At 47.5% G+C, this 10,090-nt stretch overlaps 1 protein-coding gene across 1 annotated transcript in view; it reads left to right on the forward strand.

Annotated features, from left to right (window-relative positions):
- The window catches only part of LOC121865275 (glycine receptor subunit alpha-2-like), a 91,720-nt gene extending 83,802 nt beyond the window's left edge, over nucleotides 1–7,918 (forward strand). The window contains 3 exon segments of the mRNA XM_042364630.1: nucleotides 7,271–7,390; nucleotides 7,393–7,461; nucleotides 7,869–7,918. Coding sequence (XP_042220564.1) covers nucleotides 7,271–7,390; nucleotides 7,393–7,461; nucleotides 7,869–7,918 — 239 coding nt within the window.
- The last annotated feature ends 2,172 nt before the right edge of the window (nucleotides 7,919–10,090 follow it).

The raw sequence follows: 10,090 nt of genomic DNA on the forward strand, positions 1-10,090 counted from the left end.
AGACGAGTTGGGAAAAAGGTTATGCTGGTAGTAGTAGAAGGAGGGGTGGTGGTGATGGGGGTGGAAGGGTGGAGTGAAGTGGAAGAGGTGATGGGGGTGGGGGTGGAAGAGGAGGTGGTGGGGGGATTAAGGTGATAGGGTGGAATTGTTGGGGATGAAGGAGGTGATCGTGGTGTTGGTGATGACACGTGTTTTATCCCTCAGGTGCAAGATGAACCCCAACTGAAAGCCATCAAAAGCTTCCTGTTTGTGATCAGACTTATACCTAACCTAACCTAACATTAACCTAACCTAACCTAACCTAACATTAACCTAACCTAACCTACCACCAACCAACCACTACCACTACTACCACCCCCACCACACCTCCACACCACTATTGTTAATTACACACACAAAAACTTTACAGGATCACAATCATGAAAGGATAATACCAGGAACTCCCTACAAGGTACAAAGGAGTGTAGGAACAGGTACATAATCCCTTCACTATGTGTGTTTACAAGGGGTGGCTCCATCTGGTTCTGTGCAGTGTGGTAAACCCTGTGTTTGTTTACATTCGACAGGAGGAAACTCACAGTAGTAAACAGAGATAGAATCAAAATAAAAACAATATTAAAACAACTCAATGTAATGTTTTGTGAATGTTTTATATGAGGAGCTCTGTTAACCCACAAGTGAAGGACTTGTACATTAACACCTCAATATGGAGTTCAAAAAAGAGATTAATACGTGATAATAAATTTTCCTGTATGTAAAAGAAATGAAAGATGAGGAAGATAAAATAGCGAATAAAAGAGAAGATTAAAGGGAGAAGAAGAAGAAGAAGGAGATGATGATGATGATGATGGGAGAAGATAAAGAAAGGAGGAGGAGGAGGAGGATTATGGGGTAAGAGGAATATGTGGAATCTTCATAGGAGAGGGAAAAAGTGAGATAAGATATGCAAATGAGAGGAAATTGTACCGAGAGATACCGCAATCACTTTAAAGACGAGGTAGAGAAGATGATGATGATGATGATGATGTGAGAGAAGTAGAGAGATAGAGGCACTTGATGATGATGGAAGTGAGAGAAGTAGAGAGATAGAGGCACTTGATGATGATGGAAGTGAGAGAAGTAGAGAGATAGAGGCACTTGATGATGATGGAAGAGAAGTAGAGAGATAGAGGCACTTGATGATGATGGAAGTGAGAGAAGTAGAGAGATAGAGGCACTTGATGATGATGGGAGAGAAGTAGAGAGATAGAGGCACTTGATGATGATGGAAGTGAGAGAAGTAGAGAGATAGAGGCACTTGATGATGATGGAAGTGAAGGTTAACAACAATAAGAAGATAATGAATGAGACAGAGCACTCAAGGAAAGAAAGAAAAACAGGTGATAACGAAGAAATGAGGATAATTAAGAGGAGATACAAAGGATGTGATAATTAGAATAAGAGGAGAGAGGGAGATTGAGGAGAGAGAGAGAGAGGGGGATTGAGGGAGAGAGAGAGGGGGATTGAGGGAGAGAGAGGAGGGGGATTGAGGGAGAGAGAGGGGAGATGAGGAGAGAGAAGGGATTGAGGGAGAGGGGGATTGAGGGAGAGAGAGAGGGGGATTGAGGGAGAGAGAGGGGGGATTGAGGGAGAGAGGGGATTATGGGAGAGGAGGAGAGAGGGGGATTGAGGAGAGAGAGAGGGGGATTGAGGGAGAGAAGGGGATTGAGGGAGAGAGAGAGGGGGATTGGGGGGAGAGAGAGGGGGATTGAGGGAGAGAGAGAGGGGATTGAGGGAGAGAGGGGGATTAGAGGAGAGAGAGGGGGGATTGAGGAGAGAAAGAGGGGATTGAGGGAGAGAGAGGGGGATGAGGAGAGAAAGAGGGGATTGAGGGAGAGAGAGGGGATTGAGGGAGAGAGAGGGGGATTGAGGGAGAGAGAGAGGGGGATTGAGGGAGAGAGAGAGGGGGGATTGAGGGAGAGAGAGAGAGGGGGATTGAGGGAGAGAGGGGATTGAGGGAGAGAGAGAAGGGGATTGAGGGAGAGAGGGAGGGATTGAGGGAGAGAGAGAGGGGGGATTGAGGGGAGAGAGGGGGATTGAGGGAGAGAGAGAGGGGGATTGAGGGAGAGAAAGAGGGGGATTGATAGAGAGAGAGAGGGGATTGAGGGAGAGAGAGAGGGGATTGAGGAGAGAAAAGGGATTGAGGGAGAGAGAGGGGATTGAGGGAGAGAGGGGATTGGAGGGAGAGAGAGAAGTAAGATCGTGTGTGTGTAATATTTTTGGGGTCACGTAATGGAGGTGTTAATTAAACGTGTCGTAAGAAGCACCACAGGAGGGGGGAAGACGAGGAGGAGGGAGGGAGGAGAGGAAGACGAGGAGGGAGGTGGTGAGGAAGACGAGGAGGGAGGGTGGTGAGGAAGACGAGGAGGAGGAGGAGGGGTGGTGAGGAAGACAAGAGGAGGGTGGGGTGGTGAGGAGAAAGACGAGGAGGGAGGGTGGTGAGGAAGACGAGGAGGGAGGGTGGTGAGGAAGACGAGGAGGGAGGGTGGGAGGAGACGAGGAGGGAGGGTGGAGGGAAGACGAGGAGGGAGGGTGGGTGGGAGGAAGAGGAGGAGGGTAGGAGGAAGACGAGGAGGAGGGAGGATGGGAGGAAGACAAGGAGGGAGGGTGGGTGGAGGGGAAGACGACGAGGAGGGAGGGTGTGGAGGAAGACGAGGAGGGAGGGTGGTGAGGAAGACGAGGAGGAGGAGGAGAATAGGTTAAAGAAAAAAGCAGAAAAAAGCAGGAAGGAAGAGGACGAAGGAGAGAAAGTTATTAGAAAGGAAGAGAAAAGTTGTGTCTTTGTATATTGACTTAGAGAAATTAAATTATATAGCCAGAAGAACCTCATTGAAAGCGCAGAGGCTGTAGGGGTTAGGTTAGGTTAGGTTAGGTTAGGTCAGGTCAGGTCAGGTTAGGTCAGGTTAGGTTAGGTTAATTGAAGTCTGGCTGGTGTTTGTTTACGATGAAAGAACCGACGTGTGTGTGTGTGTGTGTGTGTGTGTGTGTGTGTGTGTATGTGTGTGTGAATTGAAATGGCCTGTGTGTGTGTGTGTGTGTGTGTGTGTGTGTGAATTGGAAAGAAATGGCCCTGTGTGTGTGTGTGTTTGTTTGCGTGTGTGTTTACTTATTGTTTTAACCCTATCTTTCTTCTCTCTTCTTATATTATTTACCTATCATCAATCTATACCTTTATCCCCCACCTTTCTTTGAGGTTGGTGTACTCTCTGATCACACACACACACACAGGCCCTCAGTATACTGGTGGTGCAGTAGGCGTCAGGAGGAAGACCATTTATATTCCAGTGTTGGTCTCCCGATTTAATTGCCGCTAATATCGTGTTGGGTCGAGGGTTTTTTTTTTTCACACTTGCATTTATCACCGTCTTGTGTTGTATTACAGGTGGTGGTGGTGGTGAATTTGTTAGTACACCATCTATCCCTCCTCCTTCCCCTCCTCCCTCCCTCCCTCCCTCCCTCCTCCCTCCCTCCTTCCCCCTGCAGGGTTACCACAGTGGTAGGAAGAAGCACGTAACATTATTATGGTAGTCCCAACTCGCTTGATTTGTATTCCCTTCCCTCCCTCCTCCCTCCTCCTTCCCATTCCTTCTCTCCCTTACCCTCCTTCCTCCCACACCCTTTTTCCTATCCTTCCTTCCTTCCGCCCCCCTCCCTGTGCCCCCACTCCTTTTCCCACTCCTCCACCCCTTTCCCTCTCTCCCTCCGCCCCTCATGAATAACACACACCAACATATACAGCACATCCTCCTGCCTCTTTGTCATCTCCTTCTCCTCTTTTGTTTTCTCTCTCCCATTTTTAGTCTTCCTTCTTTTTTCCTGATCCTCCTCCTCTCCTCTCCATCTGTTTTGTCTCTATCTCTATCTCGTTTATCTCATTCCTCCATTCATCCCATCCTCCGGAGCTATTAGAATAATTTGTACGGGCCATTTAGCAATTTAGAGGTAATTCCGAGGCGCCAGCCAATTTAGTAGCTGTTGACGATGACTACGATGGTGACTACAATGATGACTACGACGATGACTGCGATAATGACTACGATGACCGTCCAAAAGTGTGGGGAATTGAGATGCATGCATATGTATGTATGTATGTATGTATGTATTGTATGTATGTATTGTATTGTGTTGTATTCTCATTATTTAATTATCCTGCCTACTTTACATTAATTTATATTCCATTTATTTAAACATTTATCATCACTAAACATTTTATATAATGACCAATATTTCCACGTATTAAATTACAATATGTTTTCCTGTCGGCCATTTTGACGTTTTCCTGGCGGCCATTTTGACTTTTTCCCTCAGCCATTTTTATATTTTCCTGGCGGCCATTTTGATGTAAATATCGAAACCAGCTAAAAATCTCCCTCGATGTCAATTTTGGCATAAACACAGACCTTGATATATTATTTTGGTGACCTTTGACCTCTGACCTAATGTGTTGTTTATGGTGGAAGAGGTGAGTTGTTTTCTTGTTGTGTCAGGTTGTGGTTGACAGGATTACATGGTAGTTCATTAGCATAGTGATAAAGCTGTGGCTGTGGGCTGATGTGGATGTGGATATACGTACATACATACCCACACACATACATACATACATACATACATACATACATACATACATACATATATATACACACACATATACTCTCTCTCTCTCTCTCTCTCTCTCTCTCTCTCTCTCCTCTCCTCTCTCTCTCTCTCTCTCTCTCCTCTCTCTCTCCTCTCTCTCTCTCTCTCTCTCTCTCTCTCTCCCGAGGTACAGGTGAGAGGTGAGGTAATGACTCGTAGGTAAGGGTGAATTTATCATATTTCTCAGTAAAGTTAACCATAGAAAAACAACGTCTGGTGGTACCTTAGTGATCTACCTCTCCCTCTCTTCCCTCTCCTTTCCCCTCTTTCCTTCTTCTCCTTCCTTCTCTTTTTCCCCTCAACCCCCTGTCCTTCTTCTATCTTCGCCCTCCTCCTCCTTCTTACCTTACTATCTTCTTCCTACTCAAAATCTCTTCCTCTTCGCGTTCTTTTTTTCTTCTTCCTCTCTTCTTCTTCCTCTCCTCTTTTATTCTTCCTACTCTCCTCCTCTTCCTCATCACCTTCCATCGTTTCTCCCGCCCTCCATCTCTCCCCTCCTCCTCCCTCCCTCCCTCCCTCCCTCCCCTCCCTCCCTCCTCCCCTCCTCCTCCATCTCTCCCCTCCTCCCTCCCTCCCTCCCTCCTCCTCCCTCCCCTCCCCTTCATCTTGTCTCCACCAGAAATAAAATATTTGTCACGAGCCACAAACAAGGCAGTCAATGATGGCGTCTTCTTCCCATTCTCCTCGCCCCGCACCGTCTCGTCCCGATCCCCCCGCCCCGTCTGGTCCTCCTCCCCGCCCCGTCTCGTCCCATCCTCCCCACTTGTCTTGCCACTCCTCCCGCCCCGTCTCGTCACTCCTCCCGCCCCGTCTCGTCCCGCTCCTCCCCGCCCCGTCTCGTCCCACGTTCCGCACCTTATTGTGACAAAATTTGGAACACTAATCTTCCTCGTGGTTGACTCTCTTTATGATCACCATTTTGTCTTTATTTACTTTATGAAGAAACAATAAGACGAGAGTAGAGCCTTTGTGAGTCACCAAGACGGGTGTAGAGCCTTTGTGGTCACCAAGGCGGGTTAGCCAGAACCTTTATGAGTCACCAACACGGGTGTAGAGTCTTTGTGAGTCACCAAGACGGGTGTAGAGCCTCATGAGTCACCAAGGCGGGTGTAGAAACCTCTGTAGTCACCAAGAGGGTGTAGAGCCTCTGTGAGTCACCAAGACGGGTGTAGAGCCTTTAGTGAGTCACCAAGACGGGTTTAGAGTCTTTGTGAGTCACCAAGGCGGGTGTAGAGCCTCTGTGAGTCACCAAGACGGGTGTAGAGCCTTTGTGAGTCACCAAGACTTGTAGAGCCTCTGTGAGTCACCAAGACGGGTGTAGAGCCTTTGTAGTCACCAAGACGGGTGTAGAGCCTTTGTGAGTCACAAAACTAGTGTAGAGTCTTTGTGAGTCACCAAGACGGAGTGAGGAAGCCTTTGTGCGTCTGGGCCTCTGTGAGTCACCAAGACGGGTGAAGAGCCTTTGTGCGGCACCAAGACGGGTGTAGAGTCTTTGTGAGTCACCAAGTTGGATATGCAGCTGCGGAGAGCGATGTCATTAGTGAGTCATTAAGTCACCAGAACGGACAGAGCGTAGAGCGAGGTCATTAGTCAGCTGGAGGTAAATAAACGCTTGAGGTACAGTAGGTGAGGGAGAGAGGTTCATCAAGGCTGCCAAGTCGCTGATGAAGGACCCAGTGTAAACAAAGCTCTCAGAGTCAACATGAACACAACCTCTAACCCCCCCTCTTATCCCCCCATAACCCCCACCTCCCCCCCCTACCTCACTGACATCACACCCCCCTCCACCCCTCTTCCAGACGGTTTATTTCCAGGTTTAAATTCCATGGTCTAAACAATATGGAAAATTTGCTCCTATCACCTTCACTTACACACACACACACACACCACTAAATAATCCTCCTCTAAAAGCCACTCACCCTAAACCCTACCCCAGAGGTCAATGTGTGCAAATTCTCGTGTTTATGGAGAATCTTTTGAGTTCTGCTCTTACCTTATAATGAACCTGTGTGTGTGTGTGTGTGTGTGTGTGTGTGTGTGTGTGTGTGTGTGTGTGTGTGTGTGTGTTCTGTGTGTCTGTGTGTGTGTGTGTGTGTGTCTGTGTGTGTGTGTGTGTGTGTGTGTGTGTGTGTGTGTGTGTCTGTGTGTGTGTGTGTGTGTCATCCTCTGTGCGTGTGTGTCTGTCTGTGTTACTGTCAATCCTTCAGCTGAGGGATAAATACTTCGCTCTTCAGTCAGCATCACACGGGTGGCAGGGCGTGTGTTAGTTCAGCTTAGTGTCGCTGTAGTCACTGGTAGAAGTTTAGTTAGCAGTTGATCACCTAGAAATGTGAATAGTTAATTGACTGATAATACAATAATATATAAATAATGAATAAATAAGAATGTAAATAGAAGACAAAATCCTAACTTATTGTATGAAATATTATAAAAACAATAAATATTAATAAATAATAATAAATCATGGCCATTAACTACAATACCATAACAACACAATAACTCAAATCACAATTAATAACCAAATCCAAATCGTGATAATTATGTTAGGTGAAATTGATAAAAGACCCACCTGACGAAGACTTTGCCCCCTCCGCAGGTAACTACAGCTGTCTACGGGCCCTCATCACCCTGGAGAGGAACATCGGCTTCCACCTGGTACAGAGTTACCTGCCCAGTATACTCATTGTCGTTATCTCCTGGATGGGCTTCTGGATGGACAGAGCTCCGTACCTGCCCGCACCTGCCTCAGCGTCACTACCCTCCTCACTGTCTCCAACCAGGCGTCAGGTGGAGTCCCCAGGTGGTGGCTGGGTGTAGTGGGGTGATTCAGGGTAAGGTGGTGGCTAGGTGTAGGGGTGATTCAGGGGGTGTGCTAGGTGTAGTAGGGAGTGATTCAGGGAAGGTGGTGGCTAGGTGTAGTAAGGAGTGATTCAGGGTAAGGTGGTGGCTAGGTGTAGTAGGGAGTGATTCAGGGAAGGTGGTGGCTAGGTGTAGTAGGGGTGATTCAGAAGGTGGTGGCTGGGTGTGGTAGGAGTGATTCAGGGAAGGTGGTGTAGGTGAAGTTAGTTGACTCCACTGCTTATAAAGGACACACATACATACACTACTACTACTTTACTGCCACTAGAAATCGAGTCTGACGATCATCCAGCTATGATACAATGATATGAGCTATAGGATGTCACTTTCGTCAGTGAGTTCTGAGGTGACTCAGGCCGATCTGAGACGGCAGGAGCCAGTCTAGATGTGGCACGTGTGGGGCTACACCTAGTGCGGGAGGGGCGGCGGCAGCGACGTTCAGGCGCTAGCGCTTGTCTGCCTCTGTTTGCAGTCAGGGGTAACTCAAGTTTTGCACCTTCTCGTGGTGCTCCTCCAGTGGGGAGTGATCGTCTCCCAGGTAGGGGTCGATTGGCACTTTTTCAGGTTTGTCTTAAGACTATCCTTATACCTTTTCAGTTGCTCGCCGGCGTTTAATATTCGTTAGGTGACTGTTAAAGTAGTTGCTGTGGCAGTTTACTGTCGTCCATGCAGGTAGCCTCAACGTCGAGTTGTTCATGGATAATAGTAGTCTCGATGCTCCTCCAGTTGGTGTCGCCAAGAATTCTGGCATTTGTTCTCTCGTCTTCCCAGCGAATTCGGAGGATGGAAACATAGACTACGTTGGTGAAAGCTTTGTGCCTTGAGGTGCCTCCTGTTTGTGACCTATATCTCGCTGCTATACAACAGGGTGGGGACCAATGCTCTATACATGTGCAAGTTTGTAAATAATTTCAGCTCCTACAGTTGAAGACACGGGTACAGAGTCTGCAGGATGCAGATACATCTGATCCGATGCTGAATCTCTTCATTGATGTCCGGCAGTGGTGGACAGGTGGAACCGAGATACTTGAAGTGGGTAACATTAGAGGGTAGTGCCGTTAGGCTGGATGGATGGTGGGGATGTGGTTGACCAGGGGCAGACTGAAGAGAATCTGAGTCTTACGTACATTCACCTCAAGGCTGAAGTATGCATGCGCATATGCGTAGGTGTTCAGGATCTTCTGTAGGTCGCGTTCAGTGTGAGCGACGAGGGTAGATCGTCTGCATACTGAAGTTCAGTGATGGAAGCTGCCGACACGCTGATGGGTCGTCTTGTTGAACCCTTCACCCGGTACTCGATGTCACCGCCGGCTAAATTGGCATGGCACGAGTAAGGAAGCAGCCAGAAAGTGGAAAATAGAGTTGGTGCCAATTACACATCCACCCTCGTTTGGATGGAGAAGAACTCAGACTGGGTGCCATTGTGCAGGACACTGTCTTTCATGCCATCGTGGTGCCTCCACAATGACGATGAATTTAGGTAGGCAGAAAAAACGACTGAGGGTCCACCAGGGCTTCCCTGTTGACCGAGTCGAAGGCCTTGGTAAGATCAATGAAGACCATGTACAAATGACGACGCTGTTCTCTGCACTTTTCCTGTATCTTTTGGGCAGCAAAGATCGTGTCAGTGGTGCCACGTGATGGTCTAAAGCCATTGAGATTCTGGGAGGAAGTTTTCCGCCTCATCCAGGGGTGGAGGATAGCTGAGGTGGGTCAGCTCTGGGTGCTGAGGAACCTGCTGGGTAGTTAAGACATCCACATCGGCGTTTCGGTTGAGTAGCGAATGGTGGTGCTCTTTCCCTGATGGATACTTCTTCGTCTTTAATTAGGGAGTTAGCGTGGGATGAGCGGAGCAGGCCACGCCGTGAGTAGATAAGCCATATATTGGTTGAGCAAATGGAAAAATTCATGCATCTTGTGTTGGTCCCCAAATTGTGGCATTTCACGCTATATTTTTCACCTTCGTTCATTAGTTTGCAGTTAACTGGACAACACTTTCTTTTGGTGGAAGATATCAGCTTTGATCCAATACTTAAAAGTACCATAAAGTAAACATTGTGTATAGTAACATGGTAGTGAACAAATTGTGTATAGGTACATCGTAGTGTACACACACACACACACACACAGACTCTGTTCAAGACAAAATTTTAAGTCATCAATGTGGCAATGATAAAGTTGCCATCTTTAACGTTTTTAAATATTCTCTCAGCTGATGGCACCTGGCAGTGTCAGAAGAAGGTAAACGCGGCACTCTACTCTGAGTTCAGGACATTGCATAATTTGGGGAGGCCACTAGGTGAGGTGTTATGGTTGAAGGAAATACTGTAGTGGTGGGCTGACAACCAGGAAGTGTGTGGGGGAGGTTAGGTGAGCCAGGTGAGTGTTCGTGGTAGATGGGTACAGGTGTGTTGAAGGTAGCAGCAAATTGAAGGTCATTAGTCAGTAATTGCGGTAATCTCAATGGTTTCCTCTTCACTCATTACGTGTCATGGAATCCAATAATAACGTCGTTTATCATATTGCTGTAATTGATCATAAATGTTCGAAGATATAA

Source organism: Homarus americanus, unplaced genomic scaffold (assembly GCF_018991925.1).
Source record: "Homarus americanus isolate GMGI-L3 unplaced genomic scaffold, GMGI_Hamer_2.0 scaffold49158, whole genome shotgun sequence".
Lineage (NCBI taxonomy): Eukaryota > Metazoa > Arthropoda > Malacostraca > Decapoda > Nephropidae > Homarus > Homarus americanus.